This window comes from Eptesicus fuscus, chromosome 14, assembly GCF_027574615.1.
Source record: "Eptesicus fuscus isolate TK198812 chromosome 14, DD_ASM_mEF_20220401, whole genome shotgun sequence".
NCBI lineage: Eukaryota > Metazoa > Chordata > Mammalia > Chiroptera > Vespertilionidae > Eptesicus > Eptesicus fuscus.
This window is the reverse complement of record NC_072486.1, coordinates 80,002,986-80,029,796: the sequence shown is the minus strand read 5'-3', so window position 1 is coordinate 80,029,796 and position 26,811 is coordinate 80,002,986. Positions and strand designations below refer to the sequence as shown.

General features: G+C 42.2%; 2 protein-coding genes across 3 annotated transcripts in view; one reads left to right on the top strand and one right to left on the bottom strand.

Annotated features, from left to right (window-relative positions):
* Positions 1-14,509: 14,509 nt before the first annotated feature.
* LOC103301770 (40S ribosomal protein S4, X isoform-like) lies at positions 14,510-21,128 on the bottom strand. 2 transcript variants are annotated; one of them, XM_008158783.3, is made up of 2 exons: positions 21,021-21,128; positions 14,510-15,941 (listed from the first exon to the last, which is right to left on the bottom strand). In XM_008158783.3, exon 2 carries the CDS (start codon positions 15,903-15,905, stop codon positions 15,114-15,116), a length of 792 nt encoding a protein of 263 aa, XP_008157005.1. In that variant the 5' UTR covers positions 15,906-15,941; positions 21,021-21,128; the 3' UTR covers positions 14,510-15,113. The 2 variants fall into 2 exon arrangements, with proteins under 2 accessions (XP_008157005.1, XP_054582342.1); XM_054726367.1 differs by having other exon boundaries at positions 14,510-15,937.
* Positions 21,129-21,199: 71 nt separating this feature from the next.
* The window catches only part of XRCC2 (X-ray repair cross complementing 2), a 32,204-nt gene continuing 26,592 nt past the window's right edge, over positions 21,200-26,811 (top strand). Inside the window, exon 1 of the mRNA XM_008158749.3 lies at positions 21,200-21,384. Coding sequence (XP_008156971.2) covers positions 21,346-21,384 — 39 coding nt within the window. The 5' untranslated portion in view covers positions 21,200-21,345. The remainder of the gene's footprint in view (positions 21,385-26,811) is intronic.

Genomic DNA, 26,811 nt, shown 5'->3' with positions numbered 1-26,811 from the left:
AGGATCAAGCCTGCAACTGGGGCATGCGCCCTGGCCAGGAATCAAACTGGGACCTCCTAGTTCATACGTTGATGCTCAATCACTGAGCCACACTGGCTGGACCAGTTTATCTTTTTTAAAATTTTTATTTTATTTTTTTAAATAAATCTTTATTGTTCAGATTACAGATGTTCCTCTTTTTCCCCCCCATAGCTCCCCTCCACCTGATTCACGCCCCCCCCCCCCCCGCAACCCCATACCCTTACCCCTCTGCCACTGTTCTCATCCATAGGTATACGATTTTTGTCCAATCTCTTCCCTCACCCCTCACACCCCTTTCCCCCCAAGAATTGTCAGTCCACTCCCTTTCTATGCCCCTGATTCTATTATATTCACCAGTTTATTCTGCTCATCAGATTTTTTATTCACTTGATTTTTAGATTCACTTGTAGGTAGATATGTATTTGTTGTCACTTTGTTGTTCATAATTTTATCTTTACCTTTTTCTTCTTCTTTCTTTTCTTAACCTTTTGCACTCGGATGTCGAGTGTGACTCAACACGGTTAGCATTAGAATAAAGGAATCGAGAAAAAAGCAAGCAAGTGCAAAGGGTTAAAGAATACCCTTCAGCATTTCATGTAATCCTGGTTTGCTGGTGATGAACTCCTTTAGCTTTTTCTTGTCTGTGAAGCTCTTTATCTGACCTTCAATTCTAAATGATAGCTTTGCTGGGTAGAGTAATCTTGGTTGTAGGTTCTTGCTATTCATCACTTTGAATATTTCTTGCCACTCCCGTCTGGCCTGCATAGTTTCTGTTGAGAAATCAGTTGACAGTCATATGGATACTCCCTTGTAGGTAACTAACTGTTTTTCTCTTGCTGCTTTCAAGATTCTCTCTTTGTCTTTTGCCCTTGGCATTTTAATTATGATGTGTCTTGGTGTGGTCCTCTTTGGATTCCTCTTGTTTGGGGTTCTCTGTGCTTCCTGGACTTGTAAGTCTACTTCTTTCACCAGATAGGGAAAGTTTTCCGTCATTATTTCTTCTAATAGGTTTTCAATATTTTGTTCTCTCTCCTCTTCTGGCACCCCCATAATTCGGATGTTGGTACGTTTGAAGTTGTCCCAGAGGCTCTTTACACTATCTTCATATTTTTGGATTCTTTTTCTTTTTGTTTTTCTGCTTGGGTGTTTTTTGCTTCCTCATATTTCAAATCTTTGGTTTGATTCTTGGGGTCCTCTAGACTACTGTTGAATTTCTGTATATTATTCTTTATTTCAGACAGTGTATGCTTAATTTCTGACTGGTCCTTTTCCATTTTTTTTTTTGGCATTCTCATTAAGATCCTTGAAGGTCTCACTGAGTTTCTCGAAGGTTTCTAGAAGATTCTTGAGTAACCTTATAACTGTGGTTTTGAACTCTATATCCAGTAGTTTGCTTTCCTCAATTTCTTTCATTCATGACATGTTTCTTTGTCTCTGCATTTTGGCTGCTTCCCTGTGTTGATGAAGTGGCTTTGTGTGGTAGGTGACCTATAGGGCCCAGTGGCTCAGCCTCCCCAATCACCTGAGGTGGACACTCTTAGTGCACCCCTTTGTAGGCTGGGTGCACAGTCTTGTTGTAGTTAAGCCTTAATTGCTGTTGGTACACTGGGAGGAACTGACCTCCAGGCCAATTGGCTGTGAGGACCCGCTGTGTCTATAATGGAAGAACTGCTGTGCTGGAGACACCCTTATGGGGCAGGACTTGCTTCAGTGGGGCTTTGGTACTCACTGAGTCTGCCTCTTGAGTGTGTCACTTATGGATGTGAGGAGTTGAAATCTGGTATTGTCTCACACTGACCACTAGGTACACTGGCTCCTGGATCTCCAAGGAAGTGCAAGTCAGCTACTGCCTGAGACCACCCAGCAGGAGCTACAGGGAGATCTGCAGACTTCTCCTCTTTGTTTGGGGTTTGGAAGTTTTGGAGCTGTTTGATCCAGCTGCAGTTTGTTAGGTTAAGCTGCGAAAGGGCAGGCCATTCATATGCAAAAGCCGCTGCGCACAGTTTGGGTGGGTTTGTAAATTATGTGGGGTGAGGTCTCAGGGAATCACCAGAGTGCAGCAAACAGTGATGGCTGCCAGTCAGCCATCTCTGTCTCCGCGTCTCCGCACCCCGTGCCCCAGTGCAGTAAACAATGATTCCTGTGAGCACCTCTGCAAGAAAGCCACCCTCACTTTCTGACCTGATGCCAGACAGTCCAACTTCTCCCCATAGGAGTTTGGGTCCCCAAAGTCTCTCCAGAAACTGGAGTTCAGAGCAGTCGGGAGCTTGTATCTCCTTCCCGATTGAAAAAAACAGTGCACCCAGTTGCTAGCCCGATTCACGTGCCTCCGTACCTCTGCTTTTCTGCGCCTCTGCACGTCCTTCCTGGTCTCAATGTGCTTTTTTCTTTCCTTCTAGTTGTAGAACTTCTACTCAGCCAGCTTTCCCGTGGTTCTGGGTGATAGTCGTTTTGTCTTTTAGTTGTAGTTTTGGTGTGGTTGTGAGAGGCAGCACGTACAGGTGTACATCTTATGCCGCCATCTTCATTTCTCCCCAAATGTTTATTTATTGATTTTAGTGAGAGAGGAAGAGGGAGAGAGAGAGAGAAACATCATGTTGTTGTTCCACTCATGGATTCATTCATTGGTGGTTTCTGGTACGTGCCCTGATCGGGGATCAAACTTGCAACTTTGGGGTATTGGGAGAACGCTCTAACCAACTGAGCTAACAGGCCAGGGCCTAATCCATTTATTTTTCATTTCACTAAGTAAATTTGATTGTATCTATAAACATGTTACACAATATAATGTATTTAAACATTTTTTTCCACTTTAAGAGACATACTCTACAAATTTTTTAAAAAGTTATCTGATTTTTAAAGTTTACATTTCCACCTGCAAAAAAGAAAAAAATCACATGAGTATCTGATTTTCTAATTTATGCAAGTGAAATTCAGATAACTGACCTGGCCAGTGGTTCAGTGGTAGAGTGTCAGACCTCACACCAAAGGGTCGCTGGTTCAATTTCTGGTCAAGGACACGTACCTTGGTTGCAGGTTTGTTGCCTGGCCCTGGCCAAGGCACATGCGAGAGGCAGCAATTGATATGTCTCTCTCATTATGCTTCTCTCCCTCTCTCCCCCTCCTCTCTCTCTCCCCATTCCTCCCTTCCACTCTCTTTAAAAATCAATGGAAAAAATATCCTTGGGTGAGGATTAACAAGAACAAATTCAGACAACCAAGATAGTAGTCTTCAGAAGCTAACAGTCTACAACCCAATGCTGGAATAGCATCATGCATGCTATATAATGGCACGATAAGGCTCTAATAGCAAGAACAATCAAACACACCTCTCACCAAAAGTCATTAACTTGTTTTCTTTAACTCAAAGTAAGCTTATTACTCTTTTTTAAAAAATATTTTATTGATTTTTTTACAGAGAGGAAGGGAGGAGAGGGATAGAGAGTTATAAACATCGATGAGAGAGAAACATCAATTCAGTTGCCTCCTGCACACTCCCTACTGGGGATGTGCCCATAACCAAGGTACATGCCCTTGACTGGAATCAAACCTGGGACCCTTCAATCCACAGGCCGACGCTCTATCCACTGAGCCAAACTGGTCAGGGCAAGCTTATTACTCTTAGCATTTTTCTTTAGCAAGAAACATGTATAGCCCTAGCCAGTTTGGCTCAGTGGATAGAGCATTGGCCTGTGGACTGTAGGGTCCCAGGTTTGATTCCTGGTCAAGGGCACATGCTTGGGTTGCGGGCTTGATCCCCCAGTCGGGGGGCATGCAGGAGATAGCCGATCAATGATTCTCTCTCATCATTGAGGTTTCTATCCCTCTCTCCCTCTCCCTTCCTCTCTAAAATCAATAAAATATATTTTTAAAAAGAAATATGTGTAATTATTTTAAATCTACAATGCCACAAGAGGAATAAAGGAGCTCAAGACATTGTGGCCAGAAATGAATTGTGTGAAGGATGGGTAATGGGGGAGACAGAAGGCTGGGAAAACAAGTTGGGGAAGACACTTGTGAAATTCTTGCAGAACCATCATTGCACAGAAGAGTTGCCCTGGACGGTGAGGCTCATTCGGTGCACCAAAAGGTTGCCAGTTTGATTCCAGGCTGGGGCACATGCCCAGGTTGCATGTTCAATCCTCAGTGGGTGTGGGGTGCAGGAGGCAGTCAATCAATGTTTTGCTCTCATATCTATGTTTCTCTCTTTCCCTCTCCCTTCCTTTCTCTCACTAAAAAAATTAAAATAAAATAAGAGTCCAACTCATTCTGTGATGTTCTAGAAGCCAAAACAAAGACTTAACCATTTGAAATCCATAGAAACTCCAGTTCAAATGCAGGTACTATTATCTGTCATAGGGAGTACTCAGAATGGAATTTAACATAGAATTATGCTGTCATTTGTAATTTAAACACACACACACACACATTTGGTGCTGGTTGAAGGAAGACTGCTACACACATGTGAATACATGTACAAAACCCTCTTAAAACAATACGTAGAGACCTTAACAATGGTTGCCACGGGGAGAGAGACTGGGATAGGATGGGGAATTACCCTGCTCACTATACACTTTTGTTTAGCCTGTGTTTTAACATTTAATAAAATGAAAGGGAGAGCGGTGCCCTAGCCATTTTTCTGACACCGCTGGTGCTTAAGCACACTGTCAGGCAGTGCATGGTGCTTTAAAAGGAATTCCTGCTTCGGGGAAGGACCTGATCATGATGGTATCACTCAGGTTCCTTTTAAATTAGAGCTGTGAAGGTAGATGAGACAGGAGAGCCAGGGAAAACGGCGGGGGGGGGGGGGGGCAGAGGGGAGGAGGTGGTACGTGAGGGGTCTTTATCCATCCCATTTCCTTCCATGTTCCCAGAGAGAAGAGGCAGAGCCAGCAGTGCTAATCAGAAGCAGAGAGAAGCCTGAAACCCCGACTTGATGTTTTCCTATGCTTTTCTGAGTGTACATTTAATTCCTCTTTTATTTTCAAATCAGCACTGTGGCAGGTATTACCCACAACCATTATCCTTGTCCTGAAGTAGCTGTCAACCCATGGAGAGAAACAGGATCAACTCTGGCGAAATACCAGCCGGACTTTGTTTCTGGAGGCTGTAGTTGCCTCTGTCAGAAGTATAAAACCCCACTTCCCTTTCTGCCAGGAGAGACCAGTGTGACATTCTCTTCCCCTTCACACCTCTGGGGACGAGGCAAGCAGACAGCTACAGTGTCTCACTGGATCCTTCCAGAGGTTGCTGCCCTATCCGAGTCAGCTGACCTAACCCCCAGGCACAGCGGCCTGCTGTCTGCCGGTGCCGTCTTGCCTCCTTAGCTTGTGTCCACTTTTGACTTATGGCTCCGGCCCAGGCTTTGACTAATGTATTTAGCATTGATCCCTGACTTGGCAATAATCTTTTCCATGAGGTCACCTGCCTTGCTTGCACCTTCAACCTGGTACTGCCTGTACCCCTGGTTCGACATATGGTATGGACAAGCCCAGGTCACTGAGGAAGTAAAAACCAAGTTTGTCCTACCTGATGAAATACCTGATTACTTTATGCTTGCATAAAGAGAAATTTGCTTCAGGGAACATAAATGCTGAATATGGGATTGCCCTTTAAAAGGGAGAATATCTACTCAACCTCATTTGGGAAATGCTTCTTCTATCTCCATTGTTCAGCTTAACTATATAATGTGTGAATTAACTGGCTCTTTTCCTTTATCTTGTTTGGTTGTCTGCTTAGCTTCTCAGTTATTTAGAAAGTGCTTAATAGCATCTTTACCAATGAATAAAGAAATAGAAAAATGACATTTAAAAAAATAAAAATGTGGGGGCCCTAGCCAGTGGATAGAGCATCAGACTGCGGACTAAAAGGGTCCTGGGTTTGATTTTGGTCAAGGGCACGTACCTAGGTTGCAGGCTCCTCTGGTTGGGGCGCATAAAGGAGGCAACCAATTGATGGGTTTCTCTCACATTGATATTTCTCTCTGTCTCTCCCTCTCTCTTCCACTCTCTCTAAAAATCAATGGAAAAATATCCTCAGGTGAGAATTTAAAAAAAAATCGGGGTTCTTTTTTATTTTACTACTGGTTTATTTGTCAAAAATAAAATGTTAATAAGGATTGAATTAGATACCTTCTGAAAATGGCAGACTAGAGAATGGGGAACAACTCTTTCACTGAGAAATTTAGAAAAGCTGCACAAAACTATTAGAATGATTTTTGAGAAGGCATTGAAGAAACTAACAACATAGTAAAGAATTACAGGGCTGAAATCTACATGATTTCAAGCAGGTGCATCCGGTTCTCCCATGGCATCTGCCAATTCCTAAAAAAGCAACTGAAAGATTGAGAAGCTAAGTAGATACTTTAAACAGGGACCTACAATGAAGGAGAGCTTGGGGAAAAAAAATTCCACACTCTGGGCTGGGAACTCAAGGGTTAGACCCTAGGACAGTGATGGGCAACCTTTTGAGCTTGGTGTGTCAGACTTCGCCAAAAAACTGAGCATAACTCGGGTAGTGTGTCACTTTGAGGAAAAAACATTATTTCGCAAATGTTTCATCCTCAGGAGCAGCAAATGTTTCATCCTCCGCGTGCGGCCGCCTCAACGGCCGCGTGTCATCAGAAATGGCTACGCGTGTCAGTGCTGACACGCGTGTCATAGGTTCGCCATCACTGCCCTAGGAATAAGGATGAACTGAAGCCCAGCTTCCAATTATCTCAAGGCCTATATTAGAGTAACCTATCTGGAATTGCTAGTGTCCCTAACAGATACTGTTGTAATTAGCTAGTTGTTAATAACAATAATTAGCTAGTTATCAATAATAGTAAAGGAGCAAAAGGGAGGCCAGGCATTATACGCATGTCATTTGGGCAGCTTCACCAGGAAGTTGCAATTTCACACCCCCCAGGCAACCACAGGCCTATTCCCTGCAGTTCACTGGGGGAAGGGGCCCAACAAAGGGGAGAGAGAAGCATTCGCAGTGAAGTTGGGGTGAAATGGGAAGGTGCTTGCTGTCAGTCAAACCTGAGATCAGAAATCATTGGCTGTAAGAGATGGAGCCAACAATGCAAGATCATGGAAATTTGGGAATACATAATCCCCTAAACAAAAGAGCTCGCTCTCTTGGTGCTCTTGACCCTTGGCTCCTGGGGTTCTCTGGTTCCTGCTTCTTTGTACTTGCCCGTGTTTCCTCCATAGCCATGTGGCCCTGCAGACCCCACATACAATGGACTGATGGACTGCCACTAGGAACACAAACTAAGCCAGACTGATGCTAATTGTTCCAACATGGAATGAAAGCCCTGGGCACTGGCTCTGATTCCAGCTCTGATGAAACCAAAGCTATACGTCTTCCTTAGCGGGACAAGGGAAATAGGGCCTTGGAAACTCAGGGGTATAATTCCACAGAAATAAAGCTTTCAACAATACCTGGGGGTCTCCAGGAATTCTTATTCCTGTGGTACCCCAAGAACCCCACTTCCCCAGATAACATAACCATCTACCAAAAACAAATGTAAATAAATCTTCTCTAGCAAAACACAGCATTGTTATATTCAAATTATTTCTGCAATAATTAATGTACAATATCTTGCACACAAGCACCCGGCCAGTGTTGCTCGCTCAGTGGTTGAACAGTGACCCATGAACCAGGAGGTCATGGTTCAATTCCTGGTCAGGGCACATGCCCTAGTTTCGGGCTTGACCCCTGGTGGGGGCTTGCAGGAGGCAGCTGATTGATGATTCTCTCTCATCATTGCTGTTTCTATCTCTCTCTCCCTCTACCTTCCTCTCTCTAAAATCAACAAAAGCATATTTAAAAAATAAAACAAAATAAAATAAACAAGCTTATGAAAAGCCATCAGTTGAAACCCAGAGAAACAACAGAAAATAGAAATAGACCCATAAAGATCAAAATAATAGAGTTCTCACTCAAAGGTGTAAAAATAACTGCTGAACATGTTTTAAGAGATTAAAGACTAGTATTGACTCAGCAAAGAATTGGAAACTATGAAATAGAACTAACTGCAAATTATAGGATTAAAATAACCAAAATGAAGAACTCATTTTTACCTCATATTAGTGACCTCTGCAGAGATAACTAATAAATCAGAAGATAGGTTAGAAAAAACTATCTAGCATGAAGTACTGAGACAAAAGGAAAGGAACCATAGGAGAGAAAGTAAGAAACAGATGTAGGTGGACTAAATTTTAGGTAAGTGGAATACCAAAGGAGAGGAAATAGAAAATGGAGATGAAGCAAATTTGAGGAGAAATGAGAGTTTTCCAAAATTGGTGAAAGATATCGAACTGCAGATACAAACAGCTCTATGAGTCCCAAACAATATAAATACAAAGGGGAGGGGGATGTTTAGATACAACACAATAGAAATTATAAAAGAAAAATATTATGTTCAGCCAGAGAAAAAAAAGACTTTTGAAAAAGCAACAGTAAGACAGACAGAATTCTCAATCAAGATAATGAAATCCATGTTATTTGCAGATTTTTAATATTTCCTACAACTTTTGTAATATTATACTGTTAGTACAATTATTATATTTAAAATCATTTTTCCTGAAATATCAATGTTTAATGCATGTAAATAACTGATCATTTTGTATCTACATGTAATATTATATTTAAAATAGTTTTTCTTGAAATATTGTTTATTGCATGTAAATGGCTAATTATTTTGTACATACAATCTGGTAATAGATTCATTTTGTATATTGTAAAATAAATAAATAAATAGATATTTTTTAAATATATATTTTATTGATTTTTTTTACAGAGAGGAAGGGAGAGGGATAGAGAGTTAGAAACATCAACGAGAGAGGGATAGAAAGTTAGAAACATCGATCAGCTGCCTCCTGCACGCTCCCCACTGGGGATGTGCCTGCAACCAAGGTACATGCCCTTGACAGGAATCAAACCTGGGACCCTTCAGTCCACAGGCCGACGCTCTATCCACTGAGCCAAACCGGTTAGGGCAAAATAAATATTTTTTTTAAAGAAGAAGAAAAAAAAGATAATGGAATCCAGTAGATATATTGAAGTGTCCAAAAGAATGAACCAGAAACTACATGATAAAAATCAACCTTTACTGCCATGGCCAGTTAGCGTAGTTGATTAGAGCGTCATCCTGATACACGAAGGTTGTAGGTTCAATCCCCAGTTAGGGCACATACAAGAATCAACCAATGAATACACAAATAAGTGAAACATTAAGTCGATGTTTCTCTCTCTCTCTCTCTCTCTCTCTCTCTCTCTCTCTCTCTCTCTCTCTCTCTCTTCTTCTCTCTTTCTAAAATCAATAAAATAAGCCCTGGCTGGTGTGCTCAGTTGGTTGGAGCATCGTTTCATGCACTGAAAGGTGATAGGTTCAAGGGCACATCCCCAGTAGGAGGTGTGCAGGAGGCAGCTGACCGATGTTTCCCTCTCATCGATGTTTCTAACTCTCTATCCCTCTCCCTTCCTCTCTGTAAAAAATCAATAAAATATATTTTAAAAAATTGTTTTCTTTGGGAGGCAGCATAAGAGCACAATCTCTGAAATCAGACTATGCCTCACAGTGCTGCTATGAAGTGAATATATGGGAAACATTTATAAATTGTACAGTGCTGGGCATTTTAAGTAACTGCTTAATAAATATTGGGTATTTAATTACAAGTGCCATAAACCAGCTTAATGTAAATTAAGGAAAAAGTGGGATTTTTAAAAAAGACACAAGCATGTATCACAGACCTCAAGGACAATAATGCATCAATTCTAAGTCACAGAATAGGATCTAAACAGGATAAAAAAGCTTATTAAGAACCTACAAAGTACTGTTTCTCCCCTTTTTTTTCTCTATATTCCTCATTTATTCTTCTCTCTCACACAGGGAACTGAGTGATAGCTTTACAGAGGCTAGTTCTAAAATTCTTGGAATGATTAGTCTGAGGCAAGAGGTGAGGTCAGTAATACAAACACGATTGCTAAATCATCAACCCTATGAACTATGGGGGCAATTTCAGAGAAGGGATTCCTCAGGATCTCGGCATTCACCACATGAGAAAAGTGCTGTGATAGAGATGGACTCAGAATGCGATGGGTGGCCCTGGAGGGCTTTCTTTCAGACTCCTCAAAACAGAACACCTGCCTTTTCACCTAGGGATCCCATTTGATGTAATTGTACACCAAATCCTAAAAGTCCTGAAACACCAATCAGAAAGAATGTATGCATCCTTATGTTCCTAGCAGCCTTATATTTACAATAGTCAAGATCTGGAAATAGCCCAAGTGCCCATCAGTGATGAGTGGATAAAAAGCTGTGGTACATTTACACAATGGAATGCTACGCAGCTGTAAAAAAATAATAATAATAAGGAATTCTTACCCTTTGTGACAGCATGGCTGGACCTGGAGATTATTATGCTAAGCAAAATAAACCAGAGAAAGACAAATACCATATGATCTCACTCATATGTGGAATCTAATGAACAAAATAAACTGATCAACAAAATGGCATGGATACATGGAACAGACTCACAGATGTCAGATGTGAGTGAGTGGAGGGGAAGACTGGATAAAGGAAGGTGAAGGGATCAAATAAAGAATATATATGCACTAGAGGCCCGGTGCATGAAATTCGTGCACGGAGGGGGGTGTCCCTCTGCCCAGCCTGCACCCTCTCCAATCTGGGACCCCTCAAGGGATGTCCGACTGCCCGTTTAGGCCCGATCCTAACCCTCTTACAATCCAGGACTGCTGGCTCCCAACTGCTCACCTGCCTGCCTTCCTGATTGCCCCTAACCGCTTCTGCCTGCCAGCCTGATCACCCCCTAACCAATCCCATGCCAGCTTGATTGATGCCTAACTGCTCCCCTGCCAGCCTGTTTGCCCCCAACTTCCCTCCTCTGCCGGCCTGGTCACCCCTAACTGCCCTCGCCTGCAGGGTTGATTGCCTCCAACTGCCCTCCCTTACAGACCTGGTCCCTCCCAACTGCCCTCCCCTGCTGGCCATCTTGTGGTGGCCATCTTGTGTCCACATGGGGGCAGGATCTTTGACCACATGGGGGCAGCCATATTGTGTGTTGGAGTGATGGTCAATCTGCACATTACTCTTTTATTAGATAGGATAGAGGCCTGGTGCACGGGTGGGGGGCAGCTGGTTTGCTGAAGGGTGTCCCGGATCAGGGTGGGGGTTCCCTTGGGGTGTCGGGCGGCCTGAGTGAGGGGCCTGTGGTGGTTTGCAGGCCGGCCACGCCCCCTGGCAACCCAAGAGGAGGCCCTGGTATCTAGAATTTATTTACCTTCTACGATTGAAACTTTGTAGCCTGGAGCGGAGCCAAGCCTCCTGCTCACTCCATGGCCGGCAGCCATTTCTTTTGGGGTTTGTGTACCTTCTATAATTGAAACTGTGTAGCCTTAAGCGGAAGGAGGCCTGGGCCGGCCAGGGTGTACGAAAAGCTTTGCTTCTTCCATTGCCAGGGGAAACCCTTGCCTCCTGCTCTTTCCAGCTCCATATCTGCCACCATTTCTGTTTGGATTTGTTTACCTTCTATAATTGAAACTTTGTAGCCTTGAGTAGAGGCTTAGGCCAGCAAGGGCAGGCAAAAAGCTTGACTTCCTCTGTTGCCGGGGAAACCCAAGCCTCTCTCCCGCTCTCTGTGGCTGTAGCCATCTTGGTTGGGTTTATTTGCATATTTGCTCCTGTTTGGCTGGTGGCCGTGGCTTGTGGGTGTAGCAGAGTTAGGGTCAACTTGCATATTACTCTTTTATTAGGTAGGATAGCCCATGGACACAGATAATAGTGTAGGGTCAAGGGAGGGGGACAGGGGGCTGGGTGGAGGTGGGCAAGGTGAGGGGAATGGGGGACATCTGCAATAATGTCAACAATAAAAAAGTTAAATTACAAAAATCCCCAACAAGTGGCACTTAATATATTGATATATCACAATTATTTTTTTAATATATATTTTATTGATTTTTTACAGAGAGGAAGAGAGAGGGATAGAGAGTTAGAAACATCGATGAGAGAGAAACATCGATCAGCTGCCTCCTGCACACCCCCTACTGGGGATGTGCCCGCAACCAAGGTACATGCCCTTGACCGGAATCGAACCTGGGACCCTTGAGTCCGCAGGCCGACGCTCTATCCACTGAGCCAAACCGGTTTTGGCAATCACAATTATTCTTGATACTTTTGTCACCCCCTATGTTCTTAGTCGAGACGAGAATAAGAGTTCTCTTCAATATTCCTCCATATGCCTTCAATTAAAACCTGCATATGGTAAGCTGAGTATATATTTAGTGATTGATAAATGCATTTAAAAGATATGCGCTAGTCTATTCTTCCTCCACTAGTATGACTTTGCTTTAGTAGTTCGTAACAGATCAAACTAAAATGCAGAGTATGGGGGATGGTCTCTGGGAGATTTCCCTAGATGCTCTATTTGCACGAATTGCTATGAACTTGGTCTGTGGGGCTGATAGGATAATATGGATGTCTGGGGAAAATGGGTGAAAGGAGGGTGAAGAGAGAGGATGGCCAGGCACACATCCCAGCCACTGAAAAGGGGTGAGGCCCCAAAGTGGAAGAGATGTGTTCCCAAAAGACTCCAACTGGTAAAACTGGCTGAGAGCTGAGTGGCTCTGAGGCCAGGTGACAGACTGTAATGCAAAACTGGTGGGAGGTCCATCCTCCATGGTCTGCACATTTGGGCCTGCAAGGACTCAGTGTGGCCACCTGCAGAGGACAGCTGGACTCACTCAACTTGTGTGCTCAAGGGCACTAGTAGCCAAAGCCAGGGCAAGATCCCTCAACAAGAAAGCTGGGCAAAACCTGAGTGAACCCACTTCTGAGGATATGACACAACCCTGGTGGATCCCAGAAATGCCTTGGGGAGTCGGGGGTGGAGGAATGAAAGAGGCTGTTACTTTAGGAGCATATAGGAATAGAGGCTCATCCCACTTAAGGCATTCATTGTTATTTCAGTTATACCCAGAGTTGGGGCCTGGAATCTTTGGCACAGAGTTGAAAAAATTTTATAAATGAAAATTACTCAGATTACTCTTTTGTAAATGTATACAAGCTCAAGTTTAAAATGTTTCCTTTTTTAGGTTATTAGGTTTTTGCTTTTGAGTCATATTTTATACATTTATCCCTTATCTCATATATGGCTTGCAAATATTTTTTTCCATTCTATAAGCTGACATTTCATTTTATTGTGTGCTGTGCAGAAGTCTTTGTTTAATGTAGTCCCACTTGTCTATTTTTTTGTTGTTGTTGTCTGTGCTTTTGGTGTCATATCTAAGAATCATTGTCAAGACCAATGTGATAAAGCTTTAACAAATGGGCTAAAGACTTGAACAGACATCTCCAAAGAGGACCTACAAATGACCAACAGGTACATGAAAAGATGCTCCACTTCATGAATCATCAAGGAAAGGCATATCAAAACCACATTACCTCACACTGGTTCGAATGGCTATCATTAAAAAAATAACAAGGCAGGTTTTGGTGAGGATGTGGCAGCTCTTGTATAATGTTCATAGGAATGTAAAATGATGTAGCTATTATGGAAAACAGTATGTATATTCCTCCAAAAATTAAAAATAGAACCATCTGATCCAGCAATCCTACTTCTGAGTATTTATCAAAAGTAATTAAAATCAGGATCTCAAAAAGGTATTAGGACTCCAGTGTTCATTGTAGCATTATTTACAACACCCAAAAAGTGAGAATAACATCAATGTCCACCAACGAAAAAATGGAGAAAGAAAATGTGGTATATACATGCAGTGAAATACTATTCAGCCTTTTAAAAAGGGAAATCCTGAATAAGGACAATTACTGCATGTTTCCACTTATATGAGGTACCTAAAATAGTCAACTCATAAAACCAAAAAGTAGAGTGGTGGTGGCCAGAGGCTGTGGGGACTGCTGACTTGTTTTATTTCTTGTTCCACAACTCTAATCCATGTCGCCCCACTTCCCAATGCCAACTGACATCTTTATATGTACATTTTGGGTTGGTGCCTATGGACATTTATAGTAAAAAGTTTAGTACTGAGCATAAGCTATTCAGCTATCCCCAGAATTCCTGCATTCATCTATTATTTATACCTTGCAAATGCTAAGATCAAAGATGAAGAAAATTTAGATATTTCAGCTTGACAGGAGGCTTGGGGAAACTACCAGGAACAAAATAATTTTGAGTCTTAAGTGGGGAAAAATGAGCTTCCTAATTGTTATATTTTATTTAAACAAGGCAAAGAATATTCCTTTGCCCTTCAGTAGTTAAAAACATATATAAATTATGAACTTAAAATTTATATAGAATATTTTAGTCTTTTAATATGTTATTGGAATTTTTAAAAATAAAACTATATATTGAGGTATTTGCCACACTTCACCCCTCATTTTAAATATAAAAGGTGATAAATATACTAAATTATCAGTTTAAATAGCATCTTTTTATCCATGAACATCCTTACACACATACATTTTTTAATAGGCTTTATTTTTTAAAGTAATTTTACATTTACAGAAAATTTAAGATAGTACAGAGCTGTCATGTACTTGGCATCAGTTTCACCAATTACTAACATCCTACAGTGGTATGGTGTATTTGTTACATTTAGTAAACCAATATTAATATTGTTATTAACTAAAATCTGTATTTGCATTTCAATTATAATTACATAAAGTCAAAACAAAACTCCTTATTTTGCTAGAAACCTACAAACTCAAATATATGTTGAAAATACATCAGAGTAATTGCCTATGCAGCTATGAGATAGGAAGTAAGAAATGTGACTAAAAGGAAATAAACAAATAAGTGAAGTAAGAGCTTTTCAGGAGCAGATAGCTGGTTACAAACTGAAAAGTACAACGAACTAACTCAGATATATTAAAAAAGGAAGAGGTTGAAGTGAGAATGACTTTAGGGTAAAGGACTGTCATACTTATTTAGCTGTTAAGTCCCACAGGAAAAGAGAATGAAATTTAGGTTATGAATTATTAGCATATTAGTGGGCATGTCCATTTCCCCCATCTCCCCCTCCCCCTGCCCCCATGCTGCATTATCTTCTAATGTCACGTCAGCTCATTTCACCAACTGTTTGGCCGCCAATCTCTTGTCTCTCTCTTCAGCAATGGTGAGACGAATACCCTTTCCACGGGGAAGGGAAATCCATGGTTTGTTGCCTTTGCCGATAACAAAAATGTTGGAGAGCCTGGTGGCAAAGCTATTGCCAGTGGTATCTTTGACATGAACTACGTCAAAAGAACCAGGGTGTTTCTCTCTGTTGGTGATCACACCAATTCTTCCCAGGTTGGCACCTCCGGTGATCATACACAGGTTACCGGTGTCAAACTTGATGAAATCGGTAATTTTGCCAGATTCCAAATCAATCTGAATGGTGTCGTTCACCTTGATGAGGGGATCAGGGTAGCGGATGGTGCGAGCATCATGGGTCACCAGATGAGGGATTCCCTTTGTGCCCACAAAGATCTTCCTCACTTTGCACAGCTTGTACTTGGCCTCCTCAGGTGTTATACGATGAACAGCAAAGCGACCCTTGGTGTCATAGACCAGACGGAAATTCTCTCCTGTCTTATCAATGCTGATGACATCCATAAAACCAGCAGGGTAGGTCACATCGGTTCGGACCTTGCCATCGATCTTAATGAACCGCTGCATGCAGATCTTCTTTACTTCATCTCCTGTTAGGGCATACTTAAGTCTGTTTCTTAGGAAAATGATGAGAGGGAGACATTCTCTCAGCTTGTGGGGACCGGTAGATGGACGAGGAGCAAATACACCGGTCAGTTTATCCAGCATCCAATGCTTTGGAGCTGCTACACGCTTCAGATGCTTCTTGGGACCACGAGCCATGGCTGTGCTAGGCACGGAAAGAGGATTCTCTTCTTGCTTAAAAGTAAAAAAAATCACAAGGGGTCAAATATATAGTAACAGAAGGAGACTAGACTTTGGGGGGTGAGCACACAACAGAACATACAGATGATGGATTATAAAATCATACACCTAAAATACATACAATGTTATTAACGCATGTTATCCCAATACATTTAATTTTTAAAAAAGAGTAAAGAATCACAGAATCTAGAGTTGTAAAAGGCCTTAGATCTTTGCATCTTCTGGAAGCAAGTTAATGTGTTAGGAAGACTGAAGAATTTACAGTCAGGTAGACCTGGGTCCTTACTAGCTAGAGGACTGCATGATCACTAACCTCTCAGGTCCTCAAAGTACTCACCTATAAGAGGAGGGTAAATACCTTGCAGGGAAGGGTTGGAAATCATATACATAGAATAATAACGATAGTGTCTGGAATATATTTGACTCTCAATAAGCGGAAGCTATTATATATTCCAATTTCCCCACTTCATATAGAAAGAAATGGAGGCTACTATCTCCTGGAAGTTAGAGGCACACCCAGGAACATATTTAAAACCCATTTAAATGGATTTCAAGTGCATATACCTAAGAGTGGAACTGGAGGCATGACTTTAGGATTAATTCCTAGAAGTAGGATTGATGTGTCAAAAAGTTAATAAATGTAAAGTTTTATTAGAGATTGACAAATTTCCCCTCCAAAATTACTGAACAAGTTTGTATTTCTACCAGCAATTTATGAGTGCCTAATACATTCTTTTAAAAGAGAAGTGATGTCTCTAGAGCATTAAAACTAAAAACCATGTTGAGCAAGATGGCCCATGAAAACAGGTGTGACTAAGGACTGGACTAGTTCCACCAACACACAATCTTCATTAGGAACAGGGTGAGGACCAAGAAACTCATTTAGTACTGAACAGCTATTCAATTGTAAAGCCTTCTTTCTAAGAGATTGATTTTTTTATATGTGAAGAAAGATTTACTTTGTATGAAGTGCATGGCATGGAAGAGGAGGGTGACCTAGATATGTGGCTTTGCATATATGGATCCTCATTATGGAGGGTATAATGAAGTAGAGGTTGCCTCCCCAGCATCTACCCCACTTCCCCCAACTACTCTTATTTTGTTGTTCTCACTGTCATTTACTGTTATCCACTCCTTTCCACAAAGCCTATAACCTTTGAAGAAACATACATCTACCCCTGGGCCTAAGGCTGAGAATGTGGCTCAGGCTTCAGCTAACCAGCCCAGTTATTCCCTGATTGTTTAAGGTTTCAAGTATGGACACATAGTCCCATGAGGGCAAAGGTAAAAAATAAGAAGCTGTCTAGAGAAAAAAGAAACTAGGCACCTGTGTAATTGATCCTCTCAATTAAACTAACCTTTAAGCTGTCTTACCTCTGAACCAATAAATTCGATTTATTATTTAAATCATAAGAGCTGGGTGTTTTGTGACTTGCAACCAAAAATACTCTAATTTGTATAATGAGCAATGTTAGCATTACCAAGACATATTTCATAAGCTCATGCTATTCCCTAGGCTTTTAAAAGAACAGATGGGTGAAAAATAGATTATCTCTACATAAAGCTTTTTCATTACAGAAAACAGTTTGTTCTGCTAGTAATGGCCAATGCTACTAGTTTAAATTCTTACCTTTTAGAAACCCAGAAGGACATTATTGTTACCAGGTTTAAATTTCTAGTTCAAATAAAAAATTTAGATCCAAACCTTTATCAAGAAATTTTAACAAGGCATAAAAAGTTTTTAGATTAGAATGAGAGGCACGTACATCTATTTTGCCACAATTTTAAAATATAGTCTTCCTGTCTGTCTCAATTATAGTCAGGTCTATGCTTCTCGGAGCTTCTGCTTTGTTCACTCAAAATGTTTAATTTATCCTGTTACAGACTGTTTAGTGTGGGTTATCAAGAACTGTAGAGCCCGCAAGTGGACAAGTTAGCCTTACTCATAGCAATAGCAACATCCAGAACATCAGTATTTCCTTGCACGGGTTACTAGAGTCCCTGCAACCACAGGGCAATGGGAAAAGGGTAAGGGAACACTTACAGGTGAAGTGGGTGGCATTACCGGAGGGGAAACTTCAGCTCAGGAAACCCAAATATTTTATAATGGGCAGTAGAGGCATGACTTTGCTTTGTTTACTATACAAACTGACACCGTGTGTTATAAACAAAGACAGACTTCGCTGTTCAAAGACAGGAAATCCAGGACCCTACCAAGTTCTAAAAGGATTTTAGCTTGCTTAAGTCATCACCATCATCAATACCATCAGACTTGGATTAATATTTATGGACTTGCTGGGGGAGCAAATAATACAATTTGGCACATTTTTAATATTTCTGTGTTTTGTTTTGTGTGTTTTTTAACAGATTCAGAATTCTGCTTCTATGGGTGGCAGTGGGTGGGGGGAAGGAAGAGGTGAGTGTTGATGGTGGGACTGTGCCAGCTTGTCCACTCTGCCTTCTACCACAATCCACCGACCTTTGCCCTCTTTCTAAGGGCCTTTCCTTCCTCACCATATACAGTCTTCTCCTTCGAATTGCAATAAAAAGTTTTTCCCCCATATTCTTAGAATATTTGAATATGTAGAGAAGTTTTAGCACCCTTTATGGTTAGCCACCTGGATAACTACTTGATGGGCTCATCTCTTAATCTGGCCCTAATCACTGCCATTATAGTGAGCAGGTGATATATACTGAGTATATATGTTAAGTGATGATCTAAGAAATAAACTAAATTAGAAAGGGTATCTATATTTTGTGCTAGGTATTGTGCTAGCTGTTTTAAGTACATTATTTCATTTAGCCCATTACAGCACTTTGTGTTAACTAAGGTCCAGAGTGATAAGTAACATGTACCATGGTGATAAGTAACAGAACCATGTTGAAAATTCTAGCTGCATTTGACATCAAAATCCAAGGTGAGTTCAGAAAATTCATCTTGGAATTCAAGAAGACTGTAACTTAGGAAAAAATAAAAGCTCTGTGCAATGAGAAAAAGAGTGCTAATATATGCTAAGTATTAAATGTGATTACAGATAATGAGTGCTGCAGGAAAATATCCTTAATTAAAATAATTACTGCCATACTCTATAGCTTTATGAAACCCACTGTTCCATGTACTAGAATGGATCAAGGACCATTTTTAGATGGGTAACATTAGTAGATTACTTGACTTTAACTTAAGTCTTGGATTACAACTACCTTGCTTTCTGAACCTCCTCCACCTTTCTGAGTTACCTACTCCAAAACTTAGCTGCATCTGCACCCATTCTTTCTTTTTCTTTTTTGTATAGTTTTATTGATTTCAGAGAGGAAGGAAGCGGGAGAGAGAGAAATGTCAATGATGAGAGAGAACCATTGATTGGCTGCCTCCTGCACGCCCCACTGGGGATGAAGCCCACAACCCAGACACGTGCCCTTGACTGGAATTGAACCTGGGACTTTTCAGTCCGCATGGAAAGCACTCTGTCCACTAAGCCAAACCAGCTAGGGCTGCAGCTATTCTTGACTCCTTGTTTCTGCTAGGGGTGGACAAGACACCCTCCCCTATCTAAAGCTGATTTTTATACCTACACCCTCCTTCCTCTTCAGATCCCGACTCCAAGTATCCTGCTCAGATGGTGTTTGTTTAATATACTCTTACTGATTTCAGAGAGGAAGGGAAAGGGAGAGATAGAAATATCAATGATGAGATCACTGATTGGCTGCCTCCTGCACGCCCCCTACTGGGGTTCGGGCCTGCAACCCACGTTTGTGCCCTAGACCAGAATCGAACCCGGGACCCTTCAGTCCGCAGGCCAATGTTCTACCCACTGAGCCAAACTGGCTAAGGCCAGATGGTGTTTTTAACCCTTAAGTCTCTATGCCTATCAGCATTTAAACATGCCCCAGGCTTTGCCTTCTTAAAAGACTCTTCCTTCATCCTATATACAGAGCTGGGCAAAAATAGGGTTGCAGTTGTTCTAATGGGGAAGACATGCAGGTTAATAGCTTTATTAATAAATAAATAATAGCACAAGAATAAACTGTTTCATGTACTCACAACTATAAACCTCCTTTTGCCAACCGGTGTTTTTCTAGATCTTATGTTACCTCCTTCCTTCATAACCAAGTTTTTTTCTTTTTGAGGAACTGTCCGTATTCATTTCACATTAATGTGTTGACGCACTACAATCGGGTCAACAGAGAAATGTGGGCCAAATTTGCGCCTCCATTTCCTCCTTCACAAAACGGAGATAGCAACAGTACCTGCCTCACAGGGCTGTGGGGGCTCAACGGGTTATTATATATAAAGTAGTTAGGACCTTGCCTGGCTGATACCAAGCACTGTAAGTGTTAACGAACAGTACCATTATAAACATTATTTTTTCTAATCCTCACCCGAGGATATTTTTCCATTGATTTTTAGAGCAAGTGGAAGAAAGAGGGAAAGACAGAAATATTGATATGAGAGAAATACATGGATGGTTGCCTCCGGCACGCGCACTGGCCAGGACCAGGCCGGGGAGGAGCCTGCAACCGAGGTACACGCCCTTGACTGGAATCCAATCCGGGACCTTTCAGTCCGCAGGCCGACGCTCCGTTGAGCCAAACCGGCTAGGGCCTAAACATTATTTTTTAATTACACACCGACAAATGTAAAGATAAGACAACAGATACAGCCCAAGTTGTAAAGTAAACACACATTTCGGCAAATCAACTGGTTGTAAACTCCGTTCAGGCACGTCTCTTACTCTGGAGTATCCCCAGAACGTGGCGCAAGGCCTCACATGCAGTAAATAGGCCACATCCGTCTTCCTAGGTGTCTATCTCCTTAATGCCTATCTTAACGAATAAACATTTGATAACCAATAGTACTAAAATTATATCTCCAAAAGAACTGGATAAATATGCAGGCTCGGTATAGTTTTAAAATTATTTTAAATTTAGCGTCCTTTTTTCTCAGAATTCACTACGAATCACATACGCAGGCAGCTAGAGGCTTTTAACCCAAGACTACACCAAAAAATGCCTGCTTACTCGGTAAGTGGCTTGTTAGTAGTACAAATAAAAAGTACATGCTGTTAACTTTACCTGGTAAAAACGAAATGAAGTTTATGAAAAGAAAGTAGTCACCCGCCGCGCCTCGGTCTCCGACGCAGTGTGGTGTCTCACGCAATAGAGTCTGACGCCCTCTGACCCTACGCCTACTTGCGTACGTACACCCCCACCTCCTGCGCATGCCCACTTCTGCGCACACCCGCCTTCTACGCACGCCCACTTCCTGCCGACCGAGGGCGGGCGCAGCGCGCACGTCCGCGTCCGGGTCAACAGGTCAACGCTCCAGACTAGCGAACCCGCGGTAAATGGCGCTGCTGGCGGGAAAGTTGAGTGCCTGGTACGCCGAGCATTCGGGGCGATGTGTAGTGACTTCCATAGGGCGGAGTCTGGGACGGAGGTGAGAGTCGTTTGGGTGGGAGCTAGAGGAAAAGTGGACAGGGAGGACTGGCGGATGAGGGAGGCCGAAAGTCGGGGAGGTCGGGAGTGCGGCTCGGGGCCGGGGACGCACCGGGCCTGGAGTCCCGCCGTCTGTGTACCCCACCCCACCTTTGCACCCGCCCACCTGTGCACCCCACCTTTGCGCCCGCCCACCTGTGCACCCCACCTTTGCACCCGCCCACCTGTGCACCCCACCTTTGCACCCGCCCACCTGTGCACCCCACCTGTGCGCCCGCCCACCTGTGCACCTGCCTGTCTGTGCACCTGGAGCCGGCCCCATGACGCGGAGTCTTCCAAACCCCGCGGTCTGAAGCGCCCGCAGGGAGCCTGAGGAAGTCACTCCCGTAGATACGAGACTTCCTGCGTGCACAGATGGGGGTAAAATTGGAGCTCTCTACTCTCTTGGATTATGGCTCAAATCTGCCACATTTAACGAGGCCGTTCCTGGGTGGGAGAAACTCCGAAAAGGGAGGGGTCGCCAGTGGGAGCCGCTTCTCTAGAACTGGCGGTGTTTGAATCGTCCGTCTCCCTCGCTATCCCAGGTTACATTTCCAGCCTAAGTAACTCCAGAGCCACAAACGATTTGATGCCCTGCAAGAATTTGTTTAGGAATTGAACCAACAAGTGTCAGACATTTACTATATGTTACCCACTGGTTAAGGAGTAGGAGTCAGAAACAAAAGAAACAACTTGTGCCATTCAAGAACTAGGAAAGAGGTTGACTTAAAAATTACCATGTGTGTATAAGTCATGCTGTCCAGTAGAGGGGAGAGTAGCTGGGAGGAGCAGATGCCTGAGCTGCTCTTCGAAGGACCATTTGGAGTTGGTTTGGCATTCAAAGCAGAGAGTAGCAAGCAGTTGGGTGGAACAAAGCCAGTGATTGGGAACAGTATGGGAGGTAAGCTCTGAGAAAGGGGCAGAGGTGGGTCAGGAAGGGTCTTGTATATAGGTAAGGGAAGGAAGTGTTACTGGTCCTAGAATGCCAGGTTCTCCAGTCTCAGTGTCATAGAAATGAGCAGGGAACTCAGTACAAGATCAAGCAGAGTTTATTGAAAAGAGCTTGTGCAGCCCTGGCCCGAGTGATTCAGTGGTTAGAGCTTCAGCTGGCACACTGAAGGGTCTCGGGTTTGATTACCTGTCAAGGGCACGTACCTGGGTTGCAGGTTCGATTTCCGGCCCTGGTTGGGGCCCTTCTCTCTCCTCCCCCTCTCCTCCTTGCCTTCCACACTCTATAAAAACATCAATGGAAAACATCCTCAGGTGAAGATTAACAAAAGAAAAAAAAAAAAGAGACCGTGTGCACAAGGCAGTCAACCAGAAGAGGGAAGTGAGCTCCCCAAGGGGTTCTTGTGGGTGTCTTGTAGAGGGGCCTTGGGCAGGTGTAGGGCTTGGGAATGAGGATGTGGTTGGTTGTTCCACCATCGTCTTCGGGCCATGGTTGATCCCAGGGTGGTCATAGGGCCTGTAAAATAATGCTTGCATAATTATTTCGGTTACCATTAAATGGACAAAACAACTCTAGCAGAACATGTTTCTGGAAAGGATGTCATCATCATACATTCTTTCCTTTAAGAATGTGGTTAAGTTCCTTTAACTATGGAATTTTACTGAAAGCCCAAAGCCATAGTCAAGCCACTAAGATGGAGTACTTTTGGTCACAATGGAGTCCAGTATGACCCTATACTGTTTCAGAACTAATACTCTAAGGCCAGTTAGCAAAGAGTAACAGTTAGGCTTTGCAGGCCAAGCGGTTTCTGTCACAACTTTTATTTTCGATTTGGCCTGCTGGCCATGGGTTGCCAGCCCTTGCTCCTTAAAAGCAGAGCCACTGGTTGATATAAGAACCACTACAGTTACAACGTTACTTGTTTAAATGATCATTTGACACCAGGTTAAACTGAGATGACTTTTGCAGTCAGAACAAGCTTAGCTAATCCAGAAAATGGGATCCCAGCACAGTCAAATCACTGAACAAAGAATTTAGCATCATATCCTCTGCCTGCCTTGCCGTGTGGAGATCCTAAGCCAGATTGCCTTGCTCATGTTACTTTGGAGTGGCGAGGAGGGGAGAAGGTGCGCCAGTGGCAGCTGGGCAGTGGGTGCTCCTCTGTTCTTTTTCCCTTTTGTTAAAACCAGTTAAGCAAGCCTCTTTTCCCTGGAGTGCTTACTGTTTGGATGGGTTTGCTTTCTGTGCACATTAGTCTATTTTAGGGATTCTACTTGGAGGCAAAGTGAGAAATTATCCCAAGGAACTGAAATAAGCAACTTTAAAATTTTAATCCACTAGAATTACCACCTTAATAAGTGGCTAACCTTTCCCACATCTTGTGAGTAGTAGGGAAAAGACATGTCATACAGGCTCTTCCAGGAAAACAAAGCTGCAAAGACTTTTCATAGATCCTAGGGATGCAATTTATAGTAGGCCAGATAGAGAGTAGAAAACCTTATAAAATAAGCCCTGGATATAAAGAAGACAAGCATTTGAATATGATTTACAATAGGATAATCTTTTACCTTCCTTTTGTGCCATAGCAATGGAATTTTTGCATTTGTATCCTTCTGAGAGTATAGAAAAGATTCACAGCCCTGTGTGATGTAGCTCAGTGGTCAGAGCGTCAGCCCACAGACCAAAAGGTCACAGGTTTGATTCCAGGTCAAGTGCATATACCTAGGTTGCAGGTTCGTTCCTCGGCCCCAGTCGGGGTACATGGGGAGGCAACCAATTACTGTATCTTTCACACATCAGTGTTTCTCTCTCTTTCCCCCTTCCATCCTCCCTCCCTCCCACTTTCTAAAAAAAATCAATGGAAAAAATATCCTCCAGTGAGGATTAACAAACAAAAAAGAAAGGAAAAGATTCACAGCGATTTTGGCCCTATTTTGGTATCATCCACCCAGTGGCTTCATTTACACACAGATGTTAAATAGTGTACTTTACACTGTCAAATATGGTAACATGCCTTGTGTTTTAAAATAATTGATAATAGCCCTGGCTGGGTGGGTCAGTTGGTTGGAGCGGTGTTACACTGAAAGGTTGCTGGTAATCCCTGTCATGGTGCCTATGGGAGGCAACTGATCAACGTTACTCTCAAAAATCAAGCCTGGTTACAGTTCAATTCCTCGTCAGGGCACATGTCCAGGTTGCGGGCTTGATCCCCAGTGTGGGGCATGCAGGAGGCAGCTGATCAATGATTCTTTCATCATTGATATTTCTATCTCTCCCTCTCTGAAATCAATAAAAAATATATTTTTTAAAAATCAATATACATATCATCGGATGAGGATTAAAAAAAATAACTGATGATAAAAAGGTGAAGGTATTCCATTTTGGTTGCCACACCCAAAATTTTGTGTGCTTTCTTCTTTAATTAACTTTATTATAATTGTTCTATTATTATTTAAAAACATTTTTATTTATTTCAGAGAGGAGAGAGAGATAGAAACATCAATGATGAGAGAGAACCATTTATCAGCTTCCTCCTGCACACCTCACACTGGAGATCAAGCCCACAATCTGGGCATGTGCCCTGACTGGGAATTGAACCATGACCTCCAGGTTCATGGGTCAATGCTTAACCACTGAGCCACACCGGCCAGGCTATATTTATTATTAAAGTAGTACATGCCTATGATAGAAAATTCCAGTTCTGAAGTGAAAAGTAGGAAACGTCCCCACTCCAAGTACCATCTCCCAAGGTGAATTTGTATAGTCTTCCAGAAATTTTCTAATGTACTTATTTTGGAGGCTGAGTGAGATAATGCTGGACTAGAGAGGTTCAGAGACCTAGGTTCTCATCTTGGCTCTGCCAGTGGACAAGCTTCATGATTTTGGATAAGTTGTTTTACCTTGGCTGCTACCTTTGTATGCTGAGGGAAGTGGGCAATGATTTCTCAGATCCCTTTTAATTCTGCCTCTGTTGTATCGTAAATCAGCGAGCTAGATGCAAGATGCCTTAACAAGCCAGTTAATTAGGAGTCTGTTACACGAAGGCTCAGAGCAGAATATCTCTGTCAAATTCTCAGCAAACAACATGGAGGAAGCTTTCTTTATTTATATGCTTCCGGTTCTTTGTCTCCCAAATATGGTTTTTCTGGACCTTCTGTAGACTTTACAAAGAGCTTTGTGTAAGTTATTTTTGCAGACAGCTTGTAACCTTGGATACATAATGAATAAACACTTGGCATGAGAATATGGGAATATTATCGGTATTAGTCTATTACATTAGATGGCTAGCTTGCAAGGTCCAACAGTTAAGTTTATCTTCTCTATTATTTGAGCTAAAAAACAAAGTTATTTTATAGAATAAGAGACTGTCTAAAAATGACAGAGTTTACAATGACAGAGTTTACAGAACAAGGGACTATCTAACAATAGCAGAGAATTTCAGACAGCAATTTTTATACAAGATGGAGGTTACTATGCTTCACCTCTAGGAGGTGGGTTTTACTATTTGTATCCTTTCACCAGGCAGTTTTCTCTGCATAGTAAACACTTGATAAATATTTGTTAATAATAATGACTGGTTGTTGCTATTTTTTCTTAGAAAAGGTACAGGGAGGCCTTTCCCCCAGAAGCAAATATTAAAAAGACAAGTATTTGTATTTATTAAATAATAACATTTTGGTTTTGTGTGATAGACTTTTAGAACATCTGTCCCCTTTTCTCTTTGCTTCCCCTATCTAGAATAGAGTCGGCGCTCCAACATTACCATGACTCCATTATAAACCCCATCACCTTCCCTGTCTCTGTCCACCCTAACCTACTTTCCTAACCAAGGTTAAACCCAGCTGTCTGCTTTCACTGTGTTTCTACTACCTCAGTTGAATATTGCTAGAGAAAATCACAACTGGGCCTACTGATTTAATTTTAAAGTTATAACCATCAACCTCAAATGGATACACAGTCCAATCATATTTCTGTAGTAATTAGTTCACTTTCACTTTCTCATTTCAAAATATCTGTCAACAAATACAACCTATTCCTGAATTCCAGACACATGTTCTATTTTCTTGATATATCCATATGGATGTCTAATAGTCGTCCCAAACTTATCATGCTCATGATTGAATCCTGGATCCAGGGAAAATACAGAGTATTAAAGAAGAGTATTGTATGTATCAATGCTAAATTTATCATTGTGATAATTATAATGTACTTGTGCAGGAGAAAGTAATTTTTCTAAGGAGATATAGTATATTAAAGTATCTGAGGGCAAGTGGTTCAGCATTCCTGTTCTCTCTGCCCTCAGAAATTCACATGGCTCACTTCCTCACTCCTTCAAGCTTCTGCTCAACCTGTCAGCTGAGAAGCCTTTCCTGAGGGTCTGGGTCTAGGATAAGCAGTCCTTCCTGCTGCTGCTGTTTATTCCTTTCCCCTGCTTATTCT

Bases quoted from the DNA above. Each gene is read 5' to 3' on its own strand.
- LOC103301770 (XM_008158783.3), bottom strand. From the start codon at position 15,905: ATGGCTCGTGGTCCCAAGAAGCATCTGAAGCGTGTAGCAGCTCCAAAG.